Consider the following 21,905-nt stretch of genomic DNA (forward strand, 5'->3'; position numbering starts at 1 on the left):
AAGTACCAAACTTCTTTATACAACTAAAATGAGAGTCTCCATTTTGTTTCAAAATAGCAGATTCTCTATTTCTGTCATCACAAAGTCATCAAGTTTCATACCGTCACATCATACTTTTGACTCCTGATATGCACCCTACATTTGATACATCTTGTTTCTAAATACACAACACTTCTTACATATTATTTCATCCTCTTACTTACAAAGTCAACAACTCAAGTTCAAGCTCTCATCTACACTACGCAATAGACTCCTATTTAGCATCCCTACCTTTGGCCTCTTCCTATTCCAAGATATCAGCTACGAAGGTGTAGAAAAGAAATTTTGTAGTTTGTTCTGTTTTGAATTGTGAACTTGACAATCATCAACAAACATGAACATTTTCACATAAAAAGGACAGAGAAAGAAGATTATATGTGAAATCAGTTTATTTTTTAAAGTATATTAAATGTATCACGGTAGGACCAACACTCTGGCTTTTCCACCACCTTCTAAATTTCCTTCTGCTCACTTTTCTTTATTTTTAAAAAGTTTCTTTGATGTTCTTTTGTTTTTTTCTTTTTTTTGTATCACCATCATAAGTTCTCAAATGCCCCCATCCACTCCTAAAAAAAATTCCCTTGTCATCTGAGTCATTACCTACATGTCTATTTTATACATTTAAGCCTGCCCTTGTCTGAAATGAATAAGGTTCATGAGATACTTGCCCTTCCATGTTTGTATACTCTTTTTGTTCATGTACCCCAATTATGACAAATAAGTTTTTCCTTCTAATTTCTAACATTTTTCCTAGTATATTTCTTTTCTCCTCTCACTTTTCCTTCCTCTGGCAAAGCCAACAAAGAACAGCCAAACCACCCCTAGGTCCTGTGTATGTCTAAGACCTCTGAAAACAGTGGAATTCTGAAGGGACACTTATCTATGTTCCCTTTCTTAGAATGTAAGCCGTTAATCATTATTTAACCAACTCCAACTGCTCACATATACTTATATTTCTAGATTTCTTTTACCTGAAGTGTTTGCATTTCAGAATTTCTTCTCAGCTCTGATCTTTTCATCAAGAAAGCTTGAAAAATCATCTGTTCTAGTAAGGACCCTTTTGTTTTCCAGAAGGATCATATACACTCCTACAGGGTAAACTACCCTTGATTACAAGCCTTCATCTTTTGCCTTTACCAAGATTTTCTCTCTCACAGTTGTAGAATATAAAATGATCTTGAGTGGGGTTCCCTGTAATTTGAACTCTTCTGTTACTTGCAGTATTTTTTTCTTTAATTTGGAAGCTTACAAATTTGAAATAACTGAGTGTTTTCTGTGTAGAGGTTCTATTAAGAGGCTATCAATGGAGTGCTTCTATTTTCATTTTGCTCTTTAGCTCTAATAGTCTGTGGGCAATCTTCTCTTTTGACTTCTTGAAATATGGTGTCCAGCTTTCTTTTTTCAGTTATGTTTTTTCAGGGAGTCTAAAGATTCTTAAATGATCTCTCCTCAACTTCTTTTCAAGTCTGTTGTTTTTTTGATAGTACATTTTCTTCTGTTCTTTATATCCTTTCACTTTGTTCAACATTTTTTATTGTATCAGGGAACCACTGAGTTCTGTTTGCTTCACTTTATTTTTCAGGGAGCTCACAAATTGGTTAAGACTATCCACCTACTAAGCACCTACTATGTGCCAGGCATCAGAAAGACAAAATTACAGTCCGTGCTCTCAATGAACTCACATTCTAATGTGGGAAACAATATTCAAATAACATACACACATGAGAAATACTGTATACATGGATGGAAATTTCAGAGAAAGAAGCACTGATGGGTAGGGAGAGGACCCTGTTAAAGGCTCGCTTCAGAGGATGATATCTGAATCAAGTCTTTTTAAAAAATAGATTTTTGCAGATTTGATTTGTTTTTATATACCTTAAATTTCTTCTTTGTCAACAACAACCTTGGGTAAATGCCCTGCAGTATAACTTTTGGTTCAAAAGGTATAGGCATTTTAGTTTTTTATTTGCATAATTCCAAACTGCTGAGTTGAATTTTTTTTTCTGGGGGGCTAGGCAATGGGGTTAAATGACTTGCCCAGGGTCACATAGCTAGTAGGTGTTAAGTGTCTGAGGTCAGATTTGAACTCAGGTCCTCCTGACTCTAGGGCTGGTGCTCTATGTACTGTACTGCCTAGCTGCCCACTGAGTTGAATTTTTAAGAAGGGGAGGTGAGGAGGGAGAATATTACAGGCATAGGTGATTATAAAAGCATAGAGTCAGGACACGGAGTGCTATACACAAGCGACTTTCAAGTAGGACAACAGTGCTGGGTTCTAAAATGTATGAAGAAGCAAGTACATTTGATGTTTTCATTAGTTTACTCCTTTCTTACCTAGTCTCAATCACTGAATAAACATTGCCTCAGTCAAACTGAGACCTGGGAAAAATCTTAGCTTGAAAACGCTAAGGTCTCCCACTGCATCCAGGGCCATCTCCTCTTGTCCTGATCTGTATCTTGCCACTGGACCCAGATGGCTCCGTAGGAGAAAGTGAGGCTAGTGACTTTACACTGCCCTCCCTCACTTAAATCCAATTCACTTACGAGTCATGGCACCTCCTTTCTGATGTCATAGTCCTTTTCAAGAACACAGAACAAACAACAATAGTTTACTCATGTTACTAGCCTTTTGGTTTCTGAATCTGAGATTGTTATCAAGAAAAGGATCTGCCCTCTACAGCATTCCTGGGTCAGTTGGGTAGTTTCTTATTTGACACTTACTACTCTGTAGTTTAGATGCTGCCATCCTGGGGGAAGGGGAGTGGCACTTGTTCTAGTCTCTGACTTCAACTCTGTCTTTGATAGCCATTTCCTGGTGGTCTACTATGGATATTGGCCTTAGCCCAGCAACCACAGTCATTTTCTCTACATTACCCAATCAGGACTAAATTCTATCTGGTGCTGTAACTTAGACAAGTACCAAGTAAATGTTAAGATATCAATATTCCCAAAATCCTATATTCTCATCTCTTCTGGATGGGTACCCAGGTCTCCTGATGTTCCTTGTGCTAGCCTCCCTGGCACATTTCCATCTGATCACCAACACACAGGTTTTAGGCCGGTGTGCTGTTGCTTGTGCTAGCCAATTAGTTAGCACAAACCTTCTAAGAACTTTATGTCCATTTTCCAGGGCTTACCCTGACTTTGTTGGTAAGAATGCTCTCTGCTAAGTTCCATCAACTTCTGTGCAAATTTGGACTAGGTGGACGAACTCATTTCTGTTTTTCTTCAATTTTCTTTATCACTGCTCTAATTGATACCTCTTTCAGGTATTGGCTACAACATGGGAAAGCTGGATTCATCACTGATGTTCCATGTTGCTATCTTAATTTGGACTCATCCTAACCATATTCTTCATTGTCATCATGGTGTCTAATCCCTTGACTCCTTGCTATTCTACTAGTCCTTCACAAATGTTTTGACCTTACTTTCTTTCCTTCAGTCTTGGCTCTAAGGCTAATTCAACTAGACATATCATTTCCTAGCCATTTCTATATTATCACAGCTGCACTCTAAGTCACTCTCTTTTTCCTTCTCATATAAGAATCTTGAACTATGCCCCTAGGATGCTGGGCTTTTATAGGTGAATTTTTGCCTTATCTTGACTTGAACTGAGTCTCCATGTCACTTCCTGGCCATTTCCAAACCATGCTATTCCTCTCTCCTTCTTGCTCCTGTTTTCCTCCACTAAAATATAAGTTCTTGACTTATTTCCTTATTTGTTTTTGTATCCCAAGTTTAACATAGTGTTTGGTACATGCTTAGCAAATCCTTTTTCATTCATATTCATTCTAATGTGCTTCAGAGCATAAGTAGGGTTTGAATTATTTTGAGGTAACTTTTTGATCTAATATAGTTACTAAAAAAGCTCTGACTTGACATTAATCTACATTTTTTTTTTTTTAGTGCTCAATACAGCTGTATTTTCCAAACCTGGTTGACAAACCTAGAAATGGATTAACTGGACCCACAGAGACCCATTCATTTGTTGGAACTTAGAATTGGTGAACTGTGCTAGCCTTACTCAGGAACTGCAGAACTGGACATTTTCATCTATTTTAATGTTTTCCCCATCCTTTAACTGAGCCGGAACTGATGGAAATTTTTAGGTGGAGTGAAGGATCTGCCTTTGAGCTATGATAATGAAGCTAAGAACCCAGAAGGCCTGTTGTGAGTCTGATTTTATGGGTGTTTCCATCCTAGGAGCCTTTGTTATAGGATAATAGCATGGTGCTGCTTCCTCATGGAACAGCAGTCCTCCTGAAGGGAGCAGGCCTGGATCCTGGAGCTTTAGTTTCTGCCTGGGGACCGGAGGCTGGTCAGCCATAAGAGGGGTAGGGGAAGATGAGACTTGAGTGGGAATTCTGCAGTCCAGACTGTTAACTGTGAGGGCTTGGAATTGGAAGGGAAGACAGGGCTTTGCTCTTGAATCTTTAAGTGCTACAGACAAGCTCTTTAGGCTAAGAGCAGAGAGGAAAGCGGTCTTCTGTGGCCTAAAGGCTAGAGCCCTCTTTATATCAGGCATATTTTCACAGGATTGCAAAATACAACTAGAAGTTATAGAGGAAATAACACAGCACTGGTGCTGAGTGCCCACTGACATGGTGAGCAATTAATTACAGCAATTAATTACTCAGCAATTATTTTCTAAGAAATGAAAATTAAATATTTGTTTTTGGCTATTAGATTGTGAATTTCATAAGAGCAATGATGATATTCTTATTTTTTTTTGTATTTTCACCAAGTACTAACGGAAATATTCTAAACCTAGTAGGTACTTAATATGTATTTGAGGAATTATTAAGTAGATCATGGCAAAGGATAGGAAGATAACATCAATTTGCATTTATTTGTATGATACTTTAAAGGTAGCAGAAATACGTTGCATACATTATCAATGTAGATCCTCACAACACACCTGTGAGGTCACAGGATAAAAGCAGCATAGAATTAGAGCCAGAAGGGACACTAAGTGAGATATCTGGTCTAATTCTTTTATATGATTTTTTTTTAAATTTAGGAAAACAAGTACTTAAATTCAGGCACCAATAATCATCCATATAAGGAAGAAACTGAACTTCTACCACATCTAAGTTAAAAAAAAAAACCAAATATATGTGAGTATTAATCTAGGTATTAATAGATATTCTTAATATTCATATGTATCACTGCCTACCAATCTATCTTTCCTTCTCTCTCACCCCCATCTCTGAGTAAAAATCCTCCCTCATAATACATACGTACAGTCAAGAAAAACAAATCAAGATATTGGCCATGTATGAGAAAGCACATCTGGTTTTGTACCTTCAGTCCATCACCTCATAACCAAGAGTTATAAGATGTGTTTCATCATCAGTCTCTTTAAGTCAGGATAAGATTTTTTTCTTTAATCAATGTTTTTAGGTCTTTTAGAGATGTTACCCTTCACATTATTTTGGTCAAAGTATAATTTGCTTTTCTGGTTCTGGACACCTCACTCTTTCAGTTCAAATATATCTTTCCATATTTTTCTGAATTTATCATATTCCCCATTTCTTACCACACAATCATATTACACTGTATTCATTTATCATAGTTTGTTCAGACATTCTGTAATTGATGATGCCCTATTATTTTCAGTTTTCTTTCACCAAAAAAAAAAACAGCTGCTAAAATATTCTTAAACATAGAAGGCTTTTCCTTCTTTCTCTGACCTCGTAGTGGTACATGCCTATTTGTAGTTTTGGTAGGTCAAAGGATATATATTAGTTAGTGACTTCTTATTTAAATTTCCTAACTCTTTTCCAGAATCAATTCTGGAACCAATTCCCAGCTCCACCAACAGCATACTAGTGTGCCTACCCTTTCACAGCCTCTCTGATGATTACTACTTTCTTTTTCTCCCCCTTTAAAATCATCTTTGCTTGTCTGATGTGAGTGAGACGAAACCTCATACCAATATCCTCATTTTAAAGATAAGGAAACTGAGGCCTACAGATGTCAAGTGACTTGTTCAAGGTTACATATTGAAATATGGAGAAACTGAGGTTCACAGAGATTAGCAACTTCCCTGTGGTTATATGACTAATAAGAATGGAGATAGAATTTCTACCCAAGTATTTTCTGACCTCAAGACCAGCACTCTTTTTTTATACTACAATGCTACTTTGATCTATCTATTGGCTGAAATAAGAAATTAATACAGTAAAGAGAAACATCATGTTCTTTTAAAACTCATACTGTGGGGGGCAGCTAGGTGGCACAGTGGATAGAGCACTGGCCCTGGAGTCAGGAAGACCTGAGTTCAAATCCAGCCTCAGACACATAACACTCACTAGTTATGTGACTCTGGGCAAGTCACTTAACCCCAATTGCCTTACAAAATAAAAAAATAAAAAGAAAGAAAGACAGAAAGAAAACTCATACTCTGATGCTATAATAATGAGCCATGATTCCTATAAGGATAGTATTGACCCAACATACGCAGAGTTGCTTTGTCCTTTAAGTTTTTTTATTATCCATAAAATATAACTAATTGATACAAACTGATAAAAAACTTGAATATTTTTTGAAAAAATTTTATTAATTTATTTTGATTTATCAACAATCACTTCCATAAGCTTTTGAGTTTTAAATTTTTCTCCCCTTCCCTCTCCTCTCTCCCCAAGATGGCACGCAATCTGATATAGAATATACACAGCCATTCCTATTAAATATAAAAAACTGAATATTTTTGATACATTTGATAAAAATTTAATATTCAAAAAATTGAATTAAAAATTGATAAAAAGACTAACTGACCTGCTAGATGTGTTACATAGTTCTAATTCTTTTGATACCTTTTATCACAAAGTCCTTTTTTAGTTGTAATAAAAATTATATTTCTGATTCTGAGCCTATCTGCATTAAAGAGAAGATAGAACAGGGCTGAGTTTCTTTGGAGAAGGAACCAGTCTAAGAACTGAGTAAAAGCAAGTGATCTGAATAAAGCAAAGAAATTGATGCTATAAAGCATCATGTTAATGCCCTTTTAAAATAACTATGCAGATGTAACAATTTATATCCCTGAATGGGAAGGTAACCTCTATTTAAGGAATGTTATGCAGTAACAGGCTAGTTAGGAAAACTCTGAACTGGAACCATATCAGAAAAAGGAAAAGAGGTTTTTTTGTGTGTGTGTGCAGAAACAAAACCTCAAGCCAATCAAATTATTATAATGAAAATTCAATTTTTATTTTAGTGGTCAGCCACGTATGAGGCAGGTGACATTTAAAGGAATATCTGACTTTATCAATGTAGTTATTCCCTCTACATGGATGCAACCCACCCATGCCCTTTTTTATTCTGAGTAAACTCTGTCTATGTTCTTGAATAGATGACAGATTTAAAGCTAGAAGGAAAGCTAAGAGGTCTTCTAGCTCAAACTGCTCATTATACAGATGAGGAAGATGAGGTCTAGAGAGGTTAAAAGAACTTGCCTAATGTCAAAAAGGTAGTAAATGGCAGAGACAAGATTCGGACCAAGGTCTCCTGATTTCAAATATTTTCAATTGCTCTATCCTACCCCTCCCATATTCTCTGCCCCTTATAGTTAATTTTGTCATTACAAAGATAGATCTGCCATAAAAAAATCCTTTGTGAATATCTGTCCATTTTTTCCTTCATATTTTCACACCCAGGATGTGTATACAGTAAGATTTTTATAAAAGCAAGAAAAACACATGAGTTGAAAGATACTGATGTCTTCTGGGCCATCCTATGAATTCAAATGAATCTGTATTAAAAACTGATGTGGTCTTTGGCTTCTATAACTTTGAGCTTTTTTTTTTTCAATTTAATTTTTTTTTTAATTTTAGGCAATTTGGGCTGTGATTTGCCCAAAGTCACACAGAGAGCAAGTGTGAAGTGTTTGGTCTGAGGCCGGATTTGAACTCAGGTCCTCTTGACTTCAGGGCTGGTGCTCTATCTAGCTGCCACCAGTGCCACCTAGCTGCCCCTGGTTTCCAAAACTGAATGGAAAGGCAATCAAGTGTTTGCTGGCTAAGCTGATTTCTGAGCACTCCTTGGTTAATTCTTGAGGGTAATGGTGACAATCAAGATAGCCATATATATGACTCATTCTATTTCCTATTTATAGGAATATCAACATAGTTTATTTAAGTAGTTCAGGTTAAAACAATGACCTTTTTTACATTTTTTTCTAATTTGAGTTTAAATTTGACTTTTACTTTATCTAGATGATAATCTAACAGTGAGGTAGTTGATTTTGACAGCCCTTCCACAATAATACGTTATTTTTTTCTAATGACATATAATCAAATTCATTTTTGTGTGTGATGTCATTCCATCTTTGCCATGTCTAGCACCTTCCAACTCTTTCTAGAACAATGTATTTATGGTGTATAGATGTGAGGTTTCTGATCAGTGTACAACTATTTGGTCTCTTTTATTTCTCAAAACTGAGCCATACTTTCCAATTTTTCATAGATCATAGATTTACCACTAAAAGGGACCTTGGAATTAACCTGGACTAACTGCTTCATTTTATAAAAGGGGAAATTAAGACTTAGAAAGAGAAAGACCTTGCCAAATGTCATAGATGCAGTAAATGGGACTGTCAGGATCTGAACCCAAGTCCTCTCACTCTAAAGCCAGTGTTCTTTCTATTATTCTATGTGGCTTTCTATATGTTCACTTTCACATTAAAGGTAGGAAGTACACTTGACTTGGTTTGAAGAATTTTTTCAAGTTCTATATAGAATTTCTATCTTTCTTTACCACCTGTAACAGATATTAGCACACAAACTGCCATTTTCTTTCCAGTGTTTCCTTTGACTTATTCTTATTACAAGTATGGCCAAGTGTCCCACAAAAAGGCTGTTCTTTTTTCCCTCTGTGCACATAATGACACCAATATGTCAAATTCTTTGGTTTATGTCTCTTAGAAAAAATCTGTAGCAATTCTTGCATTTACTACATATGTGTAATTTCCCTTCTCCATCTCCTCCCCACTTTCTGTTTTTCATGACAATATCAATATTGGTACAGTTTTGGTTTCCCCCCCAAAAGTATGTCAACTGTTTGGTCATCATATTTGGATTATCAACAGTAAATCTTTATAAATGGTCAAATAATTGTCAATCTTATCATGCTCTGTCATTTTTAAGGACTTCTTGTTGTTTTTAGCTAGTCTGTAATTTCATTAGTATAAGATGTACCCAACGAGGATCTTTAAAGTTATCTTCAAAGTAATAAGTATCATGTCCTAACTAAAAGGAATCTTATCTGAAGTCACATATATTTCATATGATTTTCAAATGCGTCAGTACTTAAAATATACACACAAATTCATTCAAAAGAAGTTATAGCAATGCAGTTATATGAGCCTCTTCCACTGAGCCAAATGGGAAAAGTTTATAATATGAAAATGGCTACATTCCTCTCTAAAAATATATCATAATTTCTATGTTGATTTGACAAGATAAGATTGTTACTTACCAATTCTTTTCTAAGCTGAATAAAAAACTGCTTGCATTTAAATGAAATTTTTACAATCTTCAACCTAAAAAAAAATTAAACTGGAATATTTAAGATATATATGCCAAAAATGATTAAAACAGGAAAAGAACAGATTTATTCCATGGCAATAACCACTTCTATTCACAATTAATACATTTTTTTTACAAGTCATTCATTGTTTAGAAAGATATTTCCAAAAAATTATTGCCTGAAATTTCTTATGACTTGAATAAAATATTATTACAGTAAAGAAAAATAATTACTTGGTTAAGTTTATAATTGCACACAGACTACTAAAATCATAAAGAAGATTGATTTTAACAAATTCTAAATCACAAATGTTATCGAATATAAAGTTTGAGGCTTTATAGTTTACATGATTAATACTTGGTCAATTTAAAAAAAAATTAAACTTACATTTCAAAACCATTTTAATTTATTCTTATACCACTCTTCCCCTAACGTACAACTTAAATGTGAAAAACGTTCTTGTAGGTGCATTCAGATCTGTGATCTAAGATGTTTTTCAAAAGGACACAAAATGGAATCACCACCAGTGAAAGACTCTGTCCCTTGTATTATAACACACAGCTATAAGTATCACTCAAATTTCTTTAAACTTCAATCTCTATAATAAGGAGCTAAAAGGGTCCAATGTTATAGAAATCTAGCTTTGGGGGATCTTCAGCAAGTGACAGAAACAGACACACTGAAGGTAACATTAATTTTATATTTATAGTCAGTGTCTACATTTCCAAAGGGCAGGACACTGGCACATAACTTAAAGGTATCTTTGAAAGAAGCAAATGAAGTGAAATCTGCATAAAAAGAATTCTCCTCTACTTTATGTTATTTTGGGGGCAGAACTAATTGCTATTTCCCCTTCAAATAAGAACTTTTTAGCTAAGGTTATAAATACACGTAAAACATGGAATTTATAGCTGACAAGAGATAGCTAGGTGACTGGGCCTGAAGTCAGGAAGACCTGAGTTCAAATCTGACCTCAGACACTTACTAGCTGTGTGACCCTGGACAAATCACTTAATCTCTGTTTGCCTTAATCCACTGAAAAAGGAATGGCAAATCACTCCAGCATCTTAGCCAAGAAAATTCCATGGGTAATATGGTCCACAGAGTTACAAAGGGTCAGACACAACTGAACAACATACTTGTATATATGTATTTATATATGCTATGTTGCACAGCAGAAAGAGTTCTGTTCTAAAAGGTCTGTATGTCCATCCACACGTATACATATATTCATATAAATGCTTTAGTTTTGTGTTCTATCCTTCATACCGTCCCCACCCTCCAACCCCCGCCCAAATTATACACACCCAAGATTTATCCAGGAGTTAGAAAGCAACTTAAAGCTAGTTCAATCCCCTGATATTATTTTGTTTTATTGATGCTTTTTTCTGCTAGTAATTTCCCAATACCATCCCCTTCCACCACATTCCCTTCTAACAAAGAAAAACAATTAAGCAAAACCAAGTAACACAAAGACTGTATTTGTTAAAGTATAGAACATTCTGCACTCAATGTGCCCACCAACCCCTATCCTACCTACCCCCACTGAGAACAAGGAGTTGTATTTTTACCATTTTTTTCTTAGCACATTACATAAATGTCAGCTATTGGTATTGCTATTATTTAGCACTAAGAAAAGATGCGTCATAATTCAATATAATAAAGAAACTCCTTTGGAAGACTAAATGTTTTACATATACACGTATTACTGTTTTACAAATGAAGATGGTACAATGCTTAATAAAACAGTCACTTAAAAGTGTTACTGAAATCATAATAGCTTGTCATCATGTATTTTCTCAATCAATGAATACCTACGTCTTTTCTTCTGATTCTAGATAACTGATTTCATTTCTGTTAAAGTTTTTCAATTTTATACAATCAAATTTTGTATTTTGTCTTTTATCATTTCCCTTATCCTATGTCAAATTATGAATTGTTCCCTTATTCCTATTTGGAAAAGAAATAATGTTCTATTCTCTAATTTTTAAATGGTATAAACTTTATATTTAGATTACATATTCACTCGAAATTTATTACAATATGGTGTAAAACGCTGATGTAAATCTATTTTTCATCAGTTTCCTGAGGGGGAAAAAAAGCATCCTTTGCCTACTAATTTGTTCTATGTGTTATATGTGTGTCACTGCGTGTTTATTTCTAGGTCTTGCGTATCTGTTCTATTCTACAATTTACAGATAAAAAGCTGGATGAAGGCAGATGATATGCTTATCAAATTTTTAGATAAAACAAGTTTTAGGTTAACATATTGTTAACATATTGGATTACAATCAGGAATGAAAGAGATCTTGAGAGGCTAGATGACAAGCTAAATCAAATAAAATGAAAAAAGGGGGATGGTGAGATAAAGTTTACATTTGGATTAAAAAAGGTTAACTACATAAGTACGAAAACATGTATTTTATATATGTATATACACACATATAATGTATGGGGAGGGGAGAGAGAGAGAGAGCGAGAGCGAGAGCTTAAAGGGAATGTAAATATGCAGTGTGTCTAGAAAACAGACCCAGTGCTTTCAGTGTATTATAAATTTAATAGCAGTCAACAACAGTGCAGTGCTTGCAACCAAAAAGAAGCTACCTCAAATTTAGTTTACATTAAGAGACAGTGTCAGATATATCCATACACTTAAGAAACTCATAAGAGTTCCATGTTTTTTTATTTTGGTCAAGCTGTATTAGGAATATTTTGTTAATGTGGTATGGGTACCACATTTTAGGGGGGATGTAGACAAACTCGAGTATATCCAGAAAGAGGTAACATAATGATGAGGGGCCTGGAGAGTGAACCTTATGAGAAGGAATGTAAGGAACTGGGGATATTAGGCCTGAAAAAGAAAAGAGTTAGGGAAGGAGACGTTAGTTGTCTTCAAGTATTTAAAAAACTTATGTGAAAGAGGGATTAGACTTGTTCTACTTACCCCAACCCCCGAAGGCAGAACTAGGACGAATGGGTTGAAGCTGCAGAGAGGAAGATTTAGGCATGAAGCAAGAAAAAATTTTCAACAATTAGAGCTACCCCAAAATAGAATGGGTTGCCTTGGTATGTAGTGAATTCCTTTTCAACAAGTCCTTCAAGCTGAGATGAGTACCTGCTAGGGATGCAGTAGAGGAAATCCCCGGATTTCTATGTAGGTAATGAGTTGAAATAGACACTATCTGAGGTCCCTTCTGAACCTGGCGATCCTGTGAATGTGATCTTCTTAGTCCCTAATTGATGTCAGCAAACATATATGACTAAGATTGGCCATTTTTAATGGTGCTGTATTGAGTTCTCTGGATGTAACTGAATCTACCACAGGACATCGGGAAAAAATCAATAAAAATATAGTTCAAAAAATTAGTCTATTTAGAGGAAAAACAAATGATTAAAAGGTATCCACAATAGGCTAGACTGATGACAAGAAGCAGATTCAGTGGACATCTCAACTTTTTAGTCATGTCGGAAATTAAAAATGTGGTTAAACATAAGTTTCAACTGACAAGTAAGATCCAAATACTGGACAAAAAAAAATTAGACATGATTTTTTTTGGAAATCCAACAAACATTAGATACAAATGTAAAAGAAAAGGTATTAACAGAATTTCTTACCATGGAAAGGTGTTCATTCGTACCCTGTTCTTGTAAATTAGTATTCCTCCTGACATTACGCCAATCATAATTTCATTATTACTTTGATCCTTTAAAAAAAATACAAAATACCACAAAAAGGAAATAAATATAGGGTCAAATTTTATTTAACTGAAAGGGCTATTTTAAAGAGCAGTACAAAAGAAGTTATGTATATTATTTCTGGTTTAATAATTTGCTTCTAAATATTCTAAGTAGTACAGAAAGAACCAAAATGGCAAATGCAGAAAAATAAACAGCTATCTTTAATACTTAAAATGGAAATTCTTGTTTCTAAAACTCCAAGAGTAAAAGTTATATGACTTTGGGATCACTCTAAATGGGGCTAACTAAGGTTAACCATTCAGAATTGAAAGGTGAATCCAAGAGGACAAAGAATCATCCATTGATATGATAGCCTCTAAGGAATGGTGAGGGAACACCAGAACTAAGCATTTCCTTCACCAGTGTGTTCTCTCTTCCCATCCTGATTACATGGCTCAATTGTACAACACAGAGGATGAGGATGAGGAAAAAGATCTCACTGCAAAAAAGTGCTGAATCACCTGGAAACAGTTATGATTCAATATCCATTAACTGTATGATGTCATGAAAAACGTATCTCTACATTAGAAAAGTCTTGTGGAAAAAAAAAAAGAAAAAGAAAGAAAAAAATATGCCACAATCTGCATTCTAGGTCCATCAGTTCTCTATTTGGAGGTGAAGAGCATTTTTCTTCATGAGTCCTTTGGAACTTGAGTGGGTTATTGTATTGATCAGAGTTATTAAGTCTTTCAGAGTTGATTAACTTTACAATATTGCTATTGCTATGTAAATTATTCCCCTGGTTCTCTCCAATTCACTTTGTATCAGTTCATAAAAATCTTCCCAGGTTTTTCTGAATCTATTGCTTTCATCTAAGAGCATAATAGTATCTCATCACATTCATATACCTTATTATGTTCAGTCATTCACCAACTGATGAAGATTCCCTTCAATTTCCTATTTTTTTGCTACCACAAAAAGAGGTGCTATAAATATCTTTGCACATATTTCCTTTTCTCTTTTCCTTTGATCTCTTTGGGGCATATGTCTAGCAGTGGTATTACCAAGTCCAGGATATGCACAGTTTGATAGCTTTTTGGACAGCTCTATATTGGAATAGCTCCATATTCTTCTCTGAAAGGTTGGACCACTTCACAACTATACCAATAGTGCATTAGTGCATCTATTTTCCCATACCCCCTCCAGCATCTGTCATTTTCCTTTTCTGTTATCTTAGCCAATCTGATAGATGTGAGGTGGTACCTCAAAGTTGTTTTAATTTGCATTTCTCCAATCAATAGTATACAGAACATTTTTTCATGACTATAGATAGCTTTCATTTGTCTGAAAACTGCCTATTCATATCATTTGACCATTTATTAACTGGGGAATGACTTGTATTCTTATAGATTTGACTCAATTCTCTATTTTAGAAATGAGGCCTTTATCAGAGACACTTGCTATAAAATTTCCTCTCCAGTTTCTTTTATTTTGGGCTGCACTGGTTTGTGTAAAAACTTCTCAATTTTATGTAAGCAAAATTATCCTTTTTTACCTCCCATAAACCTCTCTATCCCTTGTTTGGTTCATGAACTTTTTGTGTAACTACAGATCTGACCGGCAATTTCTTCCACGCTCCTTTACTTTGCTTTTGCTATCACCCTTTATGTCTAAATCATGTACTTATTTTGACCTCATCTTGGTATATGGTATGAGATGTTGAGCTATGACTTCTTTCTGCTAGACTGCTTGACAGTTTTCCTAGCAGTTTTTGTCAAATGATGAGTTCTTGCTCTAGTAGCTGGGATCTTTGGGTTTATCATCAGTCTACTGGGCTCATTTGCCTTTGTATGTTCTATACCTAATCTGTTCTGCTGACCAGACTCTATTTCTTAACTGGTACCAAATTGTTTTGGCTATTACAGCTTTGCAGTATAGTTTGCAATCTGGTACTGCTAGGCCGCTTTCCTGTCCATTTTTTCTTTCCCACTGATTCTCTTGATATTCTTGACATTTTGCTCCTCTAAATGAATTTTGTTATTTTTTCCTAGCTCTACAAAGTAATTTTTTGGTAGTTTGTTTGATAAGACACTGAATAAGTAAATTAATTGAGCTAGTATTGTCATCTTTATTATACTGGTTCAGCCTATCCATGGGCAATTAATATCTCATATTATTTACATCTTCATTTGTGTGAAGTATTTTGTAATTGTGTTCATACTTGTGTGTGTCTTGGCTGGTAGACTCCCAAGTACTTTAAACTGTTCTCATTTATTTATCTGAATTTCTCTATGTCTTCCCGCTGGGTTTTGGTGGCAATATACAGAAATGTTGATGAGTATTTGGGCTTATTTTATACCCTGCAACTTTGCTGAAGTTGTTAATTGTTTTGACTAGTTTTTTAGTTGACTCTCTAGAGTTCTCTCTAGGTAAAACCCTCTTATCATCTGCAAAAAGATAGTTTTCTTGTCTTATTGTTAGAGCTAGCTATGATGGTTAGTACAATATAGAATAATGATAATCATGATGGACGTCCTTGCTTTACCCCTGATATTTGTAAAAGTTTATAATTTATCTTCATTATAATGCTTGCTCTTGATCATTTTAAAAAAAGTTTCATTTATTCCTTTGTTTTCTAGTGTTTTTAATAAGACTGGGTGTTGTACTTTGTCAAAAGATTTTTCTGCATTTATTGAAATAATCATGATTTTTGTTGTTTTTGTTACTGATATGGGCAATTATGCTTACAGTTTTTTGCTAATATTGAAGCAGCTCTGCATTCCTAGCCTGGTCATAGTGTATGACCTTTGTGGCACACTGTTGTAATCTACTTGCTAGTATTTTATTTAAAATTCTTGCATCAATATTCATTTAAGAAATTGGTCTATCATTTTCTTTTCTATTTCTGTTCTCCCTAATTTAGGTATCAAAACCACTATTTATGTCACAAAAGGAATTTGGCAGGACCCCTTCTATACATATTTTTTCAAACAGTTTACACAGTATTAGAATTAATTGTTCTTTAAATGCTTGGTATAATTTGCTTGTAAATGCATCTAGTCTTGGGAGTTTTTTTTCCCTTTTGGGGAGCACATTACAAATAAAATTTTACTACTTCATGCGCGAAATCATAATCTTTTCTCTTTATTGTTGTCCTTACATGTTTGTCAATGGATATGAAATGTATGACTCATAAAAAAAAAATAAAACACAGATGCATAGGGATAATGATAGCTAAGGGGGAAGTACATTAGAGACCAATGCTGACTTAGAATTGATCCAAATGGCTACATCAGCTCTGAAGCTATCAAATGGTACTATCATCTTGTCCATATTCCTCCAGCTTTAGAACAGTATTACATGACAAAGTCTGACAATGCTTTGTTAAAATCCAGGTATTTCTTTCATCTACCAAGTCTTACTTAGTATGCTCCACCAAAAAAGAAAATGAGGTTAATATGACAGGACCTGTTCTATACTAAACTGTGGTGGGTCTCAAACGTTACAAACCATCTTTTGAATGAAAAACCTACAATTTTTACAGGAATTAATCTCACAGAACTACAGTTTGAAGTTTTTACCCTCTTCCTTCATTATAAAAAAGTTTGACATTCACTTTTCTGCAGCTCTGTGATACATTTCCCGTTCTCTGTGATTTTACAAAGACCACTAATGGTAGCTCAGCAAATTACAAGTTCCTGTAGTAATCCAGGATGTCACCTTGAAATTCTTCCTGGCCCCCCTCCCTTTTTTGTTTTTTGCAAAATGGGAGGATTAAACTAGATTATCCCTAGAATCCTACTCGGCTTTAACTCTACAGAAACCCAACTACAACTTATCATCTAAATCCTAGGGAGCTGCCTGAAGCACATGGAGGCTGATTTGCTCAAGGTCATACATCCAGCTAAGTGTTAGAAAGGAAGTTAAATGTAGGTTTTTCTGACTCCCAGTCCAGCCTTATCTGCTATGTCATGATGCTGCCTCTCTTTGGCTTCATTAGGAAAAGTACAATGTTCAGGACTAAGGAGTTGGAAGTACCACTATATTTTGCTTGGGTCACACCACATATGTAGTACTGTTTTCAGTTCTAGGCTCTTTGTTTTAAGATGAACATTAATAGGCATAAGGACATTCAGAGGAGGGTGACCAGGATGGGAAAGGGCCTTGAGATAATGTCTTATGAGAATCAAATGAAGTAAGGATGTTTAGACTAGAGAATAAAGAACTTGGGAAGAAAGATATAGAAAATGTCTTCAAGTATTTGATGGGCTAACATATGGAAGTGGGATTAGACTCATTCTGCTTGGCTCTAAAGGGCACAATTAGGAAAAATGTAAGAAAATTACAGAGAAGCAATATGCTTTGAAATAAGTAAAAAAACCTTCCAAACTAATAATTAAAACTACCTATACGTGGAATAGGATGCCTCAGAAGGCAGTGGGATCCCTGGTTAGAAATTTGTTGGAGATATTATAGAGGAAACTCTTGGTCTGGTTAGATTAGATAGCCACTGAGGTCCCTAACACATTTGAGATTCTCCAAGTCCGTTATATAGAAGTTTATGTAATCCAGAACATATGGACATTCTGCTTTTCTGTTAAGGATATCAGCCTTCCTGGTTCTGGCCTGATTTAGTTTTCATTGGCTGACAAGGATTAAAAATAAATTTCTCTCAGATATTGGATAGAGACAAAGAAGAAAGGGGAGGCAGAGCTGCTAAATTAAGTATTGTGGGGTGAGAGAAATGGAAAAAAAAAGGTTCTCAGGGATATTATAATCTAGTTTGGAAACTGTTAGTATACAAGAAAGGATGCTAGAAATAAAAGATGGTAAAGTACTAAAACGCATTTTTTAAAACTTTCACATGGGATTTTATTTTGCTTGTATGGTTTTTTCTTTTTTCATTTTTGTAAAAGAAGAGAAGCAAAGTAGTATGGGTTCTTTCTAGCTCTATTTCTGATTTTATAAAGCACCAAGGCTTTAGAACCAACTAATCTCAGTCCTGTTTATCAGTTTCATGCGATGATTCCTGCTGGTCCAGGTTCTGCTCCCAACTTTTCTGCTCCCTGCTTTCATCACTAACAGAAATAGTAAGCGGTTACCAATGGCTACCAGGGGCAACATTACCAGTGGCTACCAGGGGTTACCAACAAGGAGTAACTTTAGAAATTTTAGGAGCAGAGGCTATCAGGACAGGAAAAAGGTGAGCAGAACAACTGATGATAAATGAAATGCTTGTGTAAAGACTGACTATCCTACAGAGAATCATATTTTTTAAATCCAATTTTATTTTATCTTTCCCATTAGCGATATCCTCCCAAAAAGGCAAGAAAAAGAAAGGGAAAAATGTTTCACTCTGTACCCTGAGTCTTTCGGTTATCCATCTGGAGGTGTATAATAGGATTTGTGTTCTTGTTGTGCCCCATCCCCTCCCAAAAGAATATAAGCTCCTTGAGGGCAGACTGTTTTACTAAGGTCTCTGTGTACCTAGCACAATATTAGACAATTAAATGCTTGCTGAATGAAAAAATGTTGGAGACTTTAAAGTTTATTTGATTCTCTCTTTAATATGTCTAATAGCACAGTAGAATCATTCTTAGAGAACAAAAGCATTAAGAAAGTTAATACTGTATCAAGTTTTCTTAACATTTTATCTTCCATGGCAAACACTTTTTTTCTGAAATAAAAATGAAACTGAACATGAAAAAAATAATTGTTTTTAATATGATCTAATCAATTTATACTTAACCTAAGTACAACTGAGAATGTCTAGTGCATTTTGCCAAGTTTGAGAAAGCTTACTTAAGTTCATCAAGTCAATTGATCATTGGGTATTTATTAAGCAACTACTATGTGCCAACTGCTAAGGATACATGTATGAAGAATGAAATAAGCTTATATACTAATTGAAAAACAAATAAATATTTATAGTATAAATATGAAGTTTATATATCCACACAAAGTAGTTGTTAAATAAGGTACAAAGGATGGAAGGGAACTAATAGTTAGGGGATCAGGAAAGGCTTCATGCAATAGGTGATGCCTGGGTTGTACCTTAAAATAACAGAGGGATGCTATGAGGCAGAAGTAGGGAGGGAACACATTCCAGGTGTGATCACAGCCAGTGCAAAGGCACAGAAACGGGAGATAGAGTGTAATGAGAGGATCCAGTTAGGGTAGGCTGCAGAATTCAGGATATGGACTAATATCCAATAAGGCTGGCAAGGTAGGTTGAGGCCAAATTGTATGGGGATTTAAAAGTGAACCACAGGAATTTATATTTTATCCTTTATAGCAACAGAAAGCCAATGGAGTTAGTTAAGTAGGGAGTCACATGGTCAGACACATTTTAAGGAAAATTCCTTTGGGAGCAGTGTGCAGGATGTACTGGAGTGGGAGAAGCCTAGTTGGGAGACTGTTACAATAAACTAGGTGATGGGTAAGAAGAAGAGAGAGAGAGAAAGGGTCAAGGGAGAGAGAGATGCTGTAAGGTTGATATGGTAAGACTTGGCAACTTATAGCATATACGGAATATAGAAAAGTAAGGAGCTGAGAATAGTCTAAAATTATGAACCTGAGACACTGGAAGGATAGTAATGGCTTTGAAGGAAGTAGAGAAATTTGGAAAAGGGGAAGGAGAAAGATAATGAGTTCAGTTTTAGATATGTTGAATTTAAGATGTCTCTGCAGATATCCAGTTTGAAATGTTCAACATGCAATTAGTGATATGGGAAAGAAGCACAGGGAATAGAATGGGGCTGGACATATTTCTACACAGAGATGATAGTTTACCCATGAGAGATAATAAGGTTGTTCAGAGTGTAGAAGGAGAAAAGGGCTTATGACAGAACCACAGTGAGGTCAGTGATGTGGCTAAGTCAGTAAAAGAAAGGAATGGTCAGACAGGTAAGAAGTAAACCAGGAGGGTGTAGTGTCATGAAAATCTAGAGAAGAAAAAGTATAGAGGAGTAAAGACTAGTTAACAACAACTAATAAGAAGACAGTAATAAAGATTAGTACACATTTACATTTATTAATAGCAAATATATTCCCTTAGTATTATCCTTTAACAAGAAGCTACTCCTGCCCACTTGGTGACAATACTAGATGAAAATAATAGAAAGAGATGGCACCATATCTTCACCTCTGCCTCTTAGAATGCCTAGTTTCCTTCACCTTCAAGTGTCACATTTTAAATATAGCCTTTCCTGATCCCACCTAGATACGAGGGCCTTCTCCCTACTCCTCCTCTAGCTAGAGGGCAAGTTCTTGGATGACAGGTATTATTCCACTTTTTTTGTTTCCCTGTATCCCTAGAGCCTTTTATATTGCCTAGCAACATATTTAAGTGTTTAACCAATGCTTCTTGATTGATCAAAGGAATGCAAGGATTCTGAGAGGTGGAACTGAAGAAGGAATGTATTTATAAGCTTTGAAGAATTACAAGCTACTAATTCCTATGAATTACTATTTCAACCTTCCAGATTTTTACTTTTTTTCATAATGAAGGCAGACAGTAAAACTTTCTTATTTGTATTCATTTACTTTTCATATTTGCTGAAACCAAGACACCTTTCTCTTTGAATATTCATTCTTACCACATCTACACTGTTGCTACTGACTTCCTTATCTTGGTGACTGGCTGATTATGATCTCATTTTTGGAATTTCTTTCACCATGTCTTTTTCATATAAAAGTTACTCAGTTCACAGACATCATTTTTCTTCAAGTTGATTGGATAAGTTTTTGAATGACTGACTCAGATTTAACTTTTACATTCAAATCCAAGCCTCTCACTTTGAAATTTAATCTCCTTTGATCTGGTGATTTAGATGAAAATAAATTGTATTATACATCATGATAATATTTCAAAAATGTATTTTACAAAACCACTTTATATTGCCTCATCCTAAACAATAAAAAATAATGTTCTTAATAAGCAAAAGATTCATTCAAATTATAAATTCAAAACTAACACATGACTTCATGTTCTCTTAAAGATCCAAAAATATTTCATGAAAACTGCTGAGGTCTGTAACTATGATTACTTCACTGCCTTAATTTATGACAGTTATTTAGAATTCAGAGGATTTCCCAAATAAAAACCTCTTAAAAAGCATATTTCTAACTTTACTTTCAATTTTATTAAAATAAAAAGTAAACAATATCTAGTTGCACAAATGTTAACCACTATGTATGCCATATCTTAACAAATTCTCAAGAGTTGGTTAAAAACAAGAGAACATGGATAAAGGAAGATGAGATAGCCCCACATGAAAGAAAATGATTTTAACATTATGCAATTCCCTTACCAACACAGATTTCAACTCCTGTACTTCTTGCCACCTATGTGATTGTTGCTTATGCTCTCCCATAAATGTTATGCCACTTCTTTTCCTTAGTAACATCCTATACCCTGTAGGTACCTTTCTGTTATTCCTTAAATTATCTGTAATTTTAAGTCCTCTGAGATCTGATACGTAATATCAATAGCAGAATATTCTAGAGGGAGTATAATATCAGTGATGCACTTGGAATCTGGAGACTTAAGATCTATTCCTAGCTTTTATATTTACTAGCCAAGTGATTCTTACTGTACTAGTATTAAAAAGCTGGACTTTTGCCAGTTTCCCCATTTCCATTCAGTATGATCTCCTTCT

At 34.9% G+C, this 21,905-nt stretch overlaps 1 protein-coding gene across 4 annotated transcripts in view; it reads right to left on the reverse strand.

The window, feature by feature from the left end:
* The window catches only part of PTPN4 (protein tyrosine phosphatase non-receptor type 4), a 217,630-nt gene that overhangs the window by 63,159 nt on the left and 132,566 nt on the right, over positions 1–21,905 (reverse strand). For all 4 annotated transcript variants that reach the window (XM_078146809.1, XM_020963090.2, XM_020963089.2 and 1 more), the window contains 2 exons: positions 13,183–13,271; positions 9,517–9,580 (listed from right to left, as the gene is read on the reverse strand). In XM_078146809.1, coding sequence (XP_078002935.1) covers positions 9,517–9,580; positions 13,183–13,271 — 153 coding nt within the window. The remainder of the gene's footprint in view (positions 1–9,516; positions 9,581–13,182; positions 13,272–21,905) is intronic.

Source organism: Phascolarctos cinereus, unplaced genomic scaffold (genome assembly GCF_003287225.1).
Source record: "Phascolarctos cinereus isolate Bilbo 61053 unplaced genomic scaffold, phaCin_HiC Scaffold_726;HRSCAF=1367, whole genome shotgun sequence".
NCBI classification, from domain to species: domain Eukaryota; kingdom Metazoa; phylum Chordata; class Mammalia; order Diprotodontia; family Phascolarctidae; genus Phascolarctos; species Phascolarctos cinereus.